This window comes from Lolium rigidum, chromosome 3, assembly GCF_022539505.1.
Source record: "Lolium rigidum isolate FL_2022 chromosome 3, APGP_CSIRO_Lrig_0.1, whole genome shotgun sequence".
In the NCBI taxonomy this organism is placed as follows: Eukaryota; Viridiplantae; Streptophyta; class Magnoliopsida; order Poales; family Poaceae; genus Lolium; species Lolium rigidum.
The window spans coordinates 212,899,043-212,910,124 of record NC_061510.1 but is presented as its reverse complement, the minus strand read 5'-3'; the positions used below and the strand labels follow the sequence as shown (position 1 = coordinate 212,910,124).

Sequence of the window (11,082 nt, the reverse complement as noted above, 5' to 3'; positions counted from 1 at the left end):
AACAATGCTCAAACACCGTCGTCGCCAGATCAATGATCTTAAGTTTTCACCCTGAAGATAGTCCCCACTCTCAAAACAATGCCTCCACCAAGGTCACTGCCAGGTACAACCAGTTAAAGCCAGACCTTGGGTTTTCACCCTGAAAGGTAGGACTCTGCGCTTCACATGTGTTGTCGCCGCTACTTTCATACCGCTGCTGTGAAGCCCGGACACCAAGCAAGCCCCTCAACATCGCGGAGACTTGAACCTCCCTTAGCTAGTCCTCTCCTCCGGCCTTCATGAAATTCTCTTCTTCCGACTTTCATCATGGATCCATAGTCACTTCATGTCAACACAGAAAAAGAGCTTCGCGCCGCTCCCTCCAGAACCAAACGGTCGGAATAAACGCATGGGTGCGCACGACCGAATACCTCCGATCCAGTAAACTCCAGGCAAAGCACTCGTTACATTCGCCGGCGGAGCCTTCCGGAAATCAACCCACCGGCCGGATCACGAGTCCAGGCCTCCGGTAGGTCCTCCTCTTCACGCAAGAGAGGCCCTAGGACCGCCGCCTTTATTCAGGTCGGACCCCCACGTCGGCGACCATCCCGGGCTGGCCAACCCAACCCTCCACCGGCGACACCATCGCCGACTTCCATGCACCTCCATCTCACCGCCGGCTGGCGGTGATAGATCAAAAATCCACCACCACCAACCGCAGGCCGACCCTCTCCGGGGAAGAAGAGGCTACCTCCTCCGTCGAACCCAAGCCTGCTGCCCCGAGCGCCCTCGTGTCGCGGAAGATGCCCGAGATCGCCTCCACGCACCGACGAGAGGCGGGGGTGGATGGCATGGCGCAGACCGAGGGCCTGGCCGCCGCCCACCACCAGCCCCTGCCGGAGTGCCGCGGGAAGCCGACGAGAGGAGGGAGACCGCAGCGCCGCCCATCCCAACCGCGCTGGCCGGTCCGCCAGGGGACAACCGATGGGAGGAGGGCCGCCGCCGTCGTCGCACATCCCACGCGCGTCTGCTCCGCCATGCATCGAGGAGGTGGGATCCGGCCGCCGTTCTCCACGCAGCGACGAGGAAGGGCCCCCGCCGCCGCCTCGCCCCGAGGGACTTTGCCCCGGCGGCGCTACCGGCGGCGGCGGCGGAGGGTGGGGTGCGGGAGAGGTTAGGGTTGGGGTGCGGGAGAGGCTCGCTTCTATAATTAACAGAATTAATCTGACTTTTGTGGATCTATATTAATGGTTTTGCCAATTCTCACCGGGTGGATGTGGGGAACCCTGATTCGATGTTGAGATCCATCTATAGCACTTTATTTTTATTTTTGTAAACTCAGGAAAAACACTGCCTTTTGGCATCAAAATTAACGATTGATTACATTGCGTAGTGAACAACTTTTAAATCTATATGAACAGATTTGCAAAGTCAGCTAAGAAATGAGATTTTTTTTTGGTTACTGCAAAGTTACTATATTTTCTACTTTACCACTTACTGTTACTGCAGGGTGGATATATTCTTAGGTTTCTTTGAGTAATCTTGCAAAGTTGACTGAGAAAAAAAAAATCCCACTCAACCGAGACTCACACATATCCTTATTTTTTTCCCCATGTTCTTCTTTTGGGAGTCCTTTTTGGTACGTGTTGGGAATGGGAACAAAATCAAAGTGTTTAAAGAAAAAAACTAAATTAAAATCGAAAGCACTACCCGTGTTCCGGCAAAAAAAATGAGGCATTGACCGTGTGTCCAAATCAGCGATGAATGTGTGTCTTTCACTTTGCAATCCCGACAACGAAAATACTGGCTCAGCCACAGTCCCAACCCCGGCGAGTAGGGTGTCCAGCTCATCCACCGTGAAACACGCGCACGCAATATATTACTCGGAGATTCCATCTCACCAGCTTACTGACGCCAAATTTCCATTTAAATGGCTTTGCGAGCCTCTAGTTTGGAAACACAACATCCAAGATACATAGGAGAAGCCATTGACCCGAGTTCTTGCTACCAATTTAGAGGCCGCCGATAGGGTATTCACCGGGGTGAGTAAATCATGAGCAGCAACGCCGACGTGACCATGACCTGCCCGCCGCCGTCCCAGGGGAAGCTCATCACGGTGCTAAGCATCGACGGCGGCGGCATCCGCGGACTCATCCCGTCCACCATCCTCGGCTGCCTCGAGGCCAAGCTCCAAGTACGTCCGTCGTGCTGAAGCTGGTCGATTGGCCATCTCCATTGATTGATGCATCGTCGTCGTCGTCCTAGTTAGATAGATAGATTGATTTGCTTCGTTTTGCAGGAGCTGGACGGGCCGGATGCGCGCATAGCAGACTACTTCGACGTGATCGCCGGGACGAGCACGGGCGCCCTGGTCACGTCGATGCTGGCGGCGCCCGGCGAGGACAAGCGCCCCCTCTTCGCCGCCAAGGAGATCAACAAGTTCTATCTTGACAACGGGCCCAGGATCTTCCCGCAGAAGAGGAGGTACGTCATACCTATCAATATCATGCTGCTTGATCGGTTCATCCGACTAGCTACCAGTAGCTACTGCCTTTGTTTCCACGAATAAGCCCCATGTATTTTAAGATAAACTTTGATAGAAAAATTAAGCAATAAAATTTTAATTATTTTATATGTAATTAGTAACGTTGGATTTATATTGAAAAAGTCTTTTTAATGATGTTAATTATATACCAATAATCTTTATATATTTGCAGTAATTTTTTATTAAAAAACAAAGAAAACAAGAGCGTCTTATTTATTAGAATAGAGGGGGTACTAATTAATCTGTTCGGCCAACGGCGATGTATTTGAGCAACTGCAGCTACGGTTTCCTGACTCCGGTGACGACATTGTTCGGCGCGATGAGAGGTCCCAAGTACGACGGCAAGTTCCTGCACGACAAAATCAAGAGCCTCACCAACGATGTTACCGTGGCCGACACTGTCACCAACATCATCGTGCCGACGTTCGACATCAAGTTCCTGCAGCCGGTCATCTTCAACACGTACGAGGCCAAGGCGGACCCGCTCAAGAACGCTCACCTATCGGACATCTGCATCAGCACGTCGGCGGCGCCCACCTTCTTCCCCGCGCACTTCTTCAAGACCCAGGATCCATCGGGCAAGGTCCCCGACCGTGAGTACCACCTTATCGACGGCGGCGTGGCCGCTAACAACCCCACCATGGCCGCCATGTCCATGATCACCAAGGAGGTGCTATGCCGGAACCCAGACTTCAACCACGGCAAGCCCGCCGAGTACGGCAACTACCTAATCATCTCCATCGGCACCGGCTCTGCCAAGCAAGCCGAGAAGTACACCGCGCCGGAGTGCGCCAAGTGGGGCATCCTCAAATGGCTCATCGACGGCAACTTCAACCCTCTCATCGACATATTTGCACACGCCAGCGCTGATATGGTCGACATCCACGCCGCCGTGCTCTTCAAGGCTCTCCGAGTTGAGAAGAACTACCTCCGTATCCAGGATGACTCGCTTGTTGGGCCCACAGCGTCAGTGGATGTCGCCACCAAGAAGAACATGGAGGCGCTCATCGAGATCGGTGAAAATTTGCTCAAAAAGAAGGTGTCCAGGGTGAACATCGACACGGGGATGTACGAGGTCGTCGAAGACGAGGGAACTAACGAGGAGGCTCTCGCCCGCTTCGCCAGGAAGCTCTCCCAAGAGCGTAAGCTGCGCCAAGCCACCCTCAATTCCTACTAGTAAAGACGAAGCAGTTGCAGCAGCAGCAGCAGCTAGCACAAAAAAAAAAGTTGGATCGATCGATCAAGAGTGGTAATATTGTAATGTAATGTGAATGAGTGATTAGTTGTTGTAAACATTCATTTTTCTTGAGTAATTAAGTAGCAAAGGGCCAAGCACGTGTAAGTCAACTTAGAGGGCTATATATGCATTGTAATTAAATTGATGATGCATAATTTGTTACTGGCGCCGATCTAAAATAAGTGTTGGGTACTTAACACAGACTTTGTACTAAATCTCCATCCAACACTTAATATAGATCTGAGGGGTTAAATTATTAGGCAATTTTCGATGAGTTTAATTATTGAAAGCAATATCAAAGATGAATTAGCATAATTAACCATACATATTAGACTCAATACGGAGCAAGTACTAGTGCAAACAAGAAGGTTGTTCCAGCAGCAACATATCACCATACTTGATGTTGGGGTCACCCATGGTGTTGTTGAGGTTGCCGGATCTTACGAGGATGTAAGTCAAGGAGGAGGCAAATGGACCGAGGCAAGCACTCGCACCGAGACACTCTCCAAAAACCTAATCGTCCATCTTTAGGTGTAGGATCTTGATATACGTGGTTTTAGAAGCCTACTCTTCAAGACGGCCGTGCACGTACTCGCTGGATGGAAAGACTAGAGAGCAACATAACAGAAGAAACTTGGCCGCGTGAGAGAGACACAAGGGTGCGGAGAACTATAAGTTTGTTCTCTCTCTCTCATCTCCTTGTGTAGCCTAGGAGGGGATCCACCGACCGAAACCGCCACATGTTTGAAGGCAGGGACGCGCGAAAAGCATGTACATGCATGCCGACATGCTACCCAACTCACTTGGTGCATCAAGCAAAAAATTTAGTTTTTCACAAAACCGAACTTGAGCTCAAATCACGCGATGCCCTTATAAGGCCGTTCCAACTCTCTCACTCGACTAACAATGTGAAACTAAACTTTTATCCATAAATTTGTCCCCATACAATCACCATGATAGGCCTCTAGAGTCAGAAATTGTAGCTTATATGGGCTGCCTACGTGAAATGCAGTCTGTATGCATCTAACATAATGAAGTATGTGTATGTCCAAGACTGTGATTAGAATGAGTAAAAATAAATAGAAGGTAATATGTCACTACCTACTTTATGTTTGATGATACGAGGAAGATAGTTTTCTTTGGCACATTTGTTCCCAAGAGAGAATGCACTATGGATGGTTCCTGAAGGAAGGGGGGCCGTTTTTGTTCATATACTCCTCCCTCGTGAAAGCTTAATTTCTATCTCTCCTTTCCAAGAAACATGCAAGTTACTACATGTCTTTGCATTAAGATTGGCAAGAAAATAGATGTATAGGATGTTGAGGTATAAACCGGGACAACTGCAACATCGCCCGCCATTCACACACACCTACGACTACTCCTCAAAACCCTAGCCGTGCACCATTGGGCGAGTTCTGTCAATGCTAGGTTAATCGCTGCTAACTTTGCCTCTTGCTTGCGGCCGAAGACTCTATTGCTTCTCTCGAATCAAAGCTTGCGACACCATGCGTCACTGAGGGTAGCAAGGTAACATGTTCTTCTTAGGTGAGCATCAACGCAACCAACACCGCCAATCCCGTAAGCACTGCACTATGGTAGGAGTGAAGACTTCTAGGCTTTGAGCGCTCAAAACCTGATGTTGAAAGTCCATCTACTGTTCGAAATGGAGATTGAGACTCTCAGCCGCTGCATCAAAAAGATACATACAACCTTTATTTAATAGATTTTGGATAATTAGTGACTTCAATTAAGTGACTAAAATGCTTTTTAAGAATAAATATACGAGTAAATATAATTCAAAATTCAAGTTACAATTAATAGTAATTTAATGGAAGTGTCCTCACGGTTACAAGTCGGTTTACAAGTACACATCTTGCACATTTTCAAAATGAATTAAAGCCCCAAAAGATAAAATGGATAAAAGAGAACAACAAAACATATCATTCCCAAACTATTGCTCCTCAACTTGAATATAGTAGAAAAGTTACGTAATTCTTAGATATATCCTCTAGTGGCTACTTCGAGAGCATGTGATTAGTATTTAGCCCATCAAACTCTATAATACATACGAACCAAATGGGCCAAAAAAGGAGACACAAATAGGCTACAGAAATACATGGACGAGATCATTAGAAACAAAAAAAAAAACAAATAGGTCTACTAATTGCGAAAAACAAAAGCATTCTTGCTAATTTTTTGGTTGTTAAATTATTATCTATACGCTCCTGACTCGGGACATTCTGAGAAAGTTATAAAAGGTAATTATTGTCCAAATAATTTCCAGGCGATGCGTTCTATGCAAATAATTCATGATTTGGAAAGAGTTTGGGCAGCCAAATGCAACCAAAACAAAAAGGAAATAAAAGATGTTAATGACCGGCGACTCTGTTAGGATTGAGCACTTGATGTCCCGATATCGTCCCTTTGAATTTGGGAATTGCATTCCTTTTGTTGTTGCTCATAGAGCACAATAGACGTTGCAATCCAAATATCTTTGTCATCATTGGAAGAATCATAGAACAATGTATCCATGAATTCGTTCTAGAAAAACTCGTCGCAGCTATCCTTCGTCAAAATAATGCAACAACAGACACACAATGTCCATATGAAGTCGTCGGAGAGAGTTTGTGATAGTATCCACCTAAAATATCTTGTTCAGGCAAACCACCCAACACCTTGAGAAAACCGTGTGTTGCTCACGGCTTTTGGCGGACCTACAATAGGCGAGGCCAACCTTCTGTGCCCGGCGACGGAGGCACAATCGTCCCTCGATTCAGCTTGACGCCTCTAGGACTTGGATGGCGATGACGATGATTGATTAGGGATAGATTTGTTTCTTGTCTTCTACTCTAAGTCGGTCTCTTATACTTCTATATATACTCGTCCATGAGGTTCAATAATACATCTATTATATTTCTCGTATCTCTCTCATTCTCTATCCTTCTGCATGATATCAGAGCGGCACGCTCCTTGATCTAGCCGCCGCCCGCGCTTCCGCCCGCGTCGCCCTCGGGGAGGTCAATCTCCATGGCCTACTCCGGGGACCGCGCAACCCGTATGAGGGTTCGTTCGCCGATCCGTTGATGCGCTGCCCTCGAGTCCTTTTTTTTTCCAATCCGTAGAATGGTTTTCTTTTTGCGTCGCCGGTCGCTCGACCGGCGTTTTTCTTTTTTGGTTTACCGATCATAGATCGGATTGAGTCGCCCATCGCCGTTGTCCACTTGCGCCTCTACTCCGATAACGGCATCGACCCGCACCGGCCATCAACCGCACGGCACAGCCGCACGCGCCGCACACGGGGCGCCCCAACGTGCATCGCAGCAGGCTGTTCTTGCTCGCGCGGTCTCCATGGCCTACCCGTCTTCGTCGCCATCGATCGGGACTACATCGACAACGTCGCCATCGACTCCGATCTACGCGTCGTCCATGCCATGGCGCGCATCGTGCCGCCGTCGGTCAGATCCGTCAGGCGGCCGGCGCCACGACCCGGCCGATCGGCCTCAGCACCGGACGGGCCGACGCCCAGGCCGGTCGTACCGGTCCCAGGCCGACTGTTCCATCGGCTCCGATCTGCGCGTCGTCCACGCCATGGCGCGTATCGTGTCGCCTTCGGTCTGATCAACCGACCCCGCACACGTCTCCGCCAAGCGCGTCCTCGAGCACGCGCATACCACCGATTGAGCATCGGGTTGCCGCTGCGTCGCCCCTTCGGGTCGCAGCGCCGCCGCCTTTGGTCCACGCTGCTAGCCAACGACGCGCCTTCTGAGGTGCGTACGTCGCTGGTGGCGTCCTGCCGCTGCACCGACTCGTGCCCTGCAGCTACGCCGACCCCTCAGGCCGTGGCGTCGCCGCACGCGGTTACCTTCGTCGTCCCCCGCGCATCGATGTCCGAGGCCACCACAGCGCCGCCCCTTCGGCGCTGGTCGCCTCCGTCCGCGCATGGTCTTCGTCACGCCGCCGGGTCTTCCTCGCCTACTTCGTGTACCGCCTCCGCGCCTCCACCTCAGGTCGCCGCTGGGCTCGCCAACCACTTCAGGTCGCGCTGGGCTCGCCGATCACCGCAACGCCCGTCTAGGCGTCCAGCATGACCACCCCTGGTCACCGCTGGGTTAGCCGCCTTCTACGTCTACGTACACTACAGCTTCGCCGCCAGCGTCCTCGCCTCTTCCCCGACTATGTCACCTGCTTCTCTACTCCGACACCAGTCGTCGAGACTCGCCTCTTCCCCGCCTACACCACCTGCTCCTCTACTCCGCCACCCGTCGTCGAGACCTCCTCTACTAGTTTACTCCGACATGGCGCGCACTTTGTAATGTTCCCTACCCCCGCACGCCCGGTACTGGCAACACCGGAAGTGCCTTCGTCCCCGACACGTTCCCGAGTCTGGCAAACTCGCGCCGGACGTCTCGTCTTCATCGGCTTCGACAACGTCTTCTTCGGCATCGCCTCTACGACTGCCTCGACCGCGTCACCGACTTCTTCTATGTGTACTCGGTTCCGGCAAAACCGAAGTATGCCTTCGTCCCCGACGTGCGCCCGGTTATGGCAAAACTAGGGCCACACCTCGTCCTCGACGGCTCGGACCGCATCGACTTCGGCATCGACAACCTCCACGACCGCCTCGACGCGTCTCCGTCACTCTCCTCGCGCACTACGCGCTTGCGGCTACATCGACGCCGGCACCCGCCCACGACATCGACCACGGCAATCCTTCGCGCGGCTCCCTCGACCAAGGTTGCAACACCCACGCTCTCGGCTACCTCGACATCGGCACAAAGGGCTACCACCTCGCCTGAGACTCACCAGCTTCCTCTACAGTCCAAGCTAGTGCGCCGCGACACCGTCCCCGACGCTCCCGCTGCGACAGCGGGGGGATGTCAGCCCACTGGTTCTACTTCGGTTTCTCTCTGACCGTCCGCGACGTTCCAGTTGTTCACGACGCTACCGCTACGACTGCAGGGGATGTTAGAGTATATGTCGGTTAGGGATAGATTAGGTAGGGATATATTTGTTTCTTGTCTTCTACTCCAAATCGGTCCCTTGTACTCCTATATATACTCGCCCATGAGGCTCAATAATACATGCCTTGGTTGGTTGAAATTTGATCCTCTGCTGAAAACCCGGGCCAGACTCAGGATTTCCACCACTGCTTTATGAGTCCGTAAGAGTTTTTTGTAAAAGAGTTTTGTAAAAAAAAAAGGGGGCAAATAAGAGTGGTGGGTGGTCCGCTGATAGTGATGGGAGGAGGCAGTGATGAAATATTGTGTCAGTTGTCGGTGGAGCAGTGGGAGAGAACGGAATCGCTGCCAGTATAGAGAACGGAGATGTGAGAGTAAGCACGGTGTGGTTGACGGTGGGCCGAGGACGGATGAAATACCAACACGAGAAGTGTCTATTGGGCTCCAAACTAACTTTAAATTGGGGGCTTGTTTGGGGCCAAAAGGTCTGCAGTAGCTCAGCTACCTAACCTAAGCAAGCTAACTGAAGTAGTGTACCTCGAAGCACAGCGCACTGGAGAGCAATATATAGCTAGCTTCTCTATCTGAACTACTACATGGTTTGCTTGCTTATATTTTTGGATCATTGTCTGCTGAATTAGGATAAGCCATAAGAGGATATGATTAAAAGAAAGGGTCACCATGGCTGCGCTGCTGCGTCGTACCTACCTCCGAACACCGCATCTTCATCAAATTATTGGTTCCATGATAGAAGATGATAAATAGATCACATAGTGTTCAGGAGGTACCAGTAGTCAGCTAGATCCTTGAGTAGAGTACTACGAATATTGTTGAAATATTGGGCCCACTTTTAGTGGCCCAAATTAGATTTCAGTTTTTCCTATAAATCTCAAAGCCCACATAGTGGCAGCCTTGTGAGTTTGAGCTCAAGTTGGTGGCAGCTCACTAGGGAGTGGCAAGAGGTGGGAAGTTTAGTCCCACATGGAAAGTTGGGAGGAAGTTAGACCACCTTATAAGGTGGGTTGTTCCACCACTAGTAAGTGAGTGAGAATAGGAGTGCTACACGCGCGCTCCTCCTCCTCCTCCTCGCTCGCTCGTCTCGACGCGACGCGACGCGACGCGACGCGACGCGACGCCGCGCTTGTGGTGAGTGGATTGAGCCTCGAGCCGAGACTTTCCTTACTTTTTGCAGCTCAGGAAAACGAACAGAGTCCTAGACGGACGCGTCGCAGTTAGTCGGTTCGGGTCGCTCTATCTGTAACCGACTCGAAACGTTCGTGCGACGTGGGCATGGCCCACGTTGCCTAGGGTTTCCCGAGCCTATATAATCTCCTGCCCGGCTACCGCAGAAACACATCCAATACACGAGTTAGGGTTTCCACCTCTCTCAGCTTGAGCCGCCATCGTAGTCTACTCCATCCCGCGCTCCGACGTGCATCGGCGAACGGGAGAGCAGGTCTCCGGAACCACTCGTCCTTGCGATCCTGTACGGGAGAGGGCGAACTAGGTTTTGGGAAGCGCTCGCGCGACTCGCTCAAGCTCTTCATCACGGGTCGCCTTCCGTCCAAGTCGGGCGGTGCTGCCTACCGTCGTCTTCAACGCCGTCTACTTCGACCCATCGTCCCCGTCGTCAACAACGTTGTCATCAACAACGTTGCTCGCTGCGACATCGTACGCTACACCTCCACCGCCACCTCCACCAGATCGGTACGTGCGACATATCTCGATTTGTTTAGCGATGGATGTTGTACCGTTTTCTCTCGCTACTTGTTCATGTTGATCACTCGCATCTAGTATGTTCGAGTTTCGCATGTTAGTAGTTACTTTCGTCATGCTTTATATTCTGGAATTAATCATGAAAATTGTGCCTAATTATCCAACAATCCAAAAACCTAATTGTAGGCAATTTCCTGAGTTAACAATGGCTGGTTTTTCCGATGCACTGAGGCCGGATAAGTTTACCGGTGTGCACTTTAAGAGGTGACAGTATAAGGCCATGCTCTGGCTTACTCATCTGAAAGTGTTCGAAGTTACCGATGGTTTACCCGAAGGAACTATATCCGACCAAGATCGGAACAAGTTCAAGGAAAACAATACTCTCTTCGTCGGATGCGTTCTAAGTATTCTTGCCGATCGTCCGTGTGATGTGTACATGCACTTACCGGATGGTAAAGAGCTCCGGGATGCACCGAATGCTAAGTTCGGTGCAACCGATGCGAGCGAGTGAACTCGTACATCATGGAGAGCTTCCATGACATCGGGATGGTTAACAACCGTTCCGTAGTCGAACAAGCTCATGAGATACGGTGCATTGCGAAAGAGCTTGAACTCCTTAAGTGTGCCTTACCTGACAAGTTTGTGGC

General features: G+C 50.8%; 1 protein-coding gene across 1 annotated transcript; it reads left to right on the top strand.

Annotated features, from left to right (window-relative positions):
* The first annotated feature begins 1,907 nt into the window (after nucleotides 1-1,907).
* Nucleotides 1,908-3,866, top strand: LOC124698933 (patatin-like protein 1). Its single transcript, XM_047231322.1, has 3 exons — nucleotides 1,908-2,173; nucleotides 2,279-2,463; nucleotides 2,804-3,866. The coding sequence occupies exons 1-3, from the start codon at nucleotides 2,033-2,035 to the stop codon at nucleotides 3,699-3,701; spliced, it is 1,224 nt and encodes a 407-aa protein (XP_047087278.1). The 5' UTR covers nucleotides 1,908-2,032; the 3' UTR covers nucleotides 3,702-3,866.
* The last annotated feature ends 7,216 nt before the right edge of the window (nucleotides 3,867-11,082 follow it).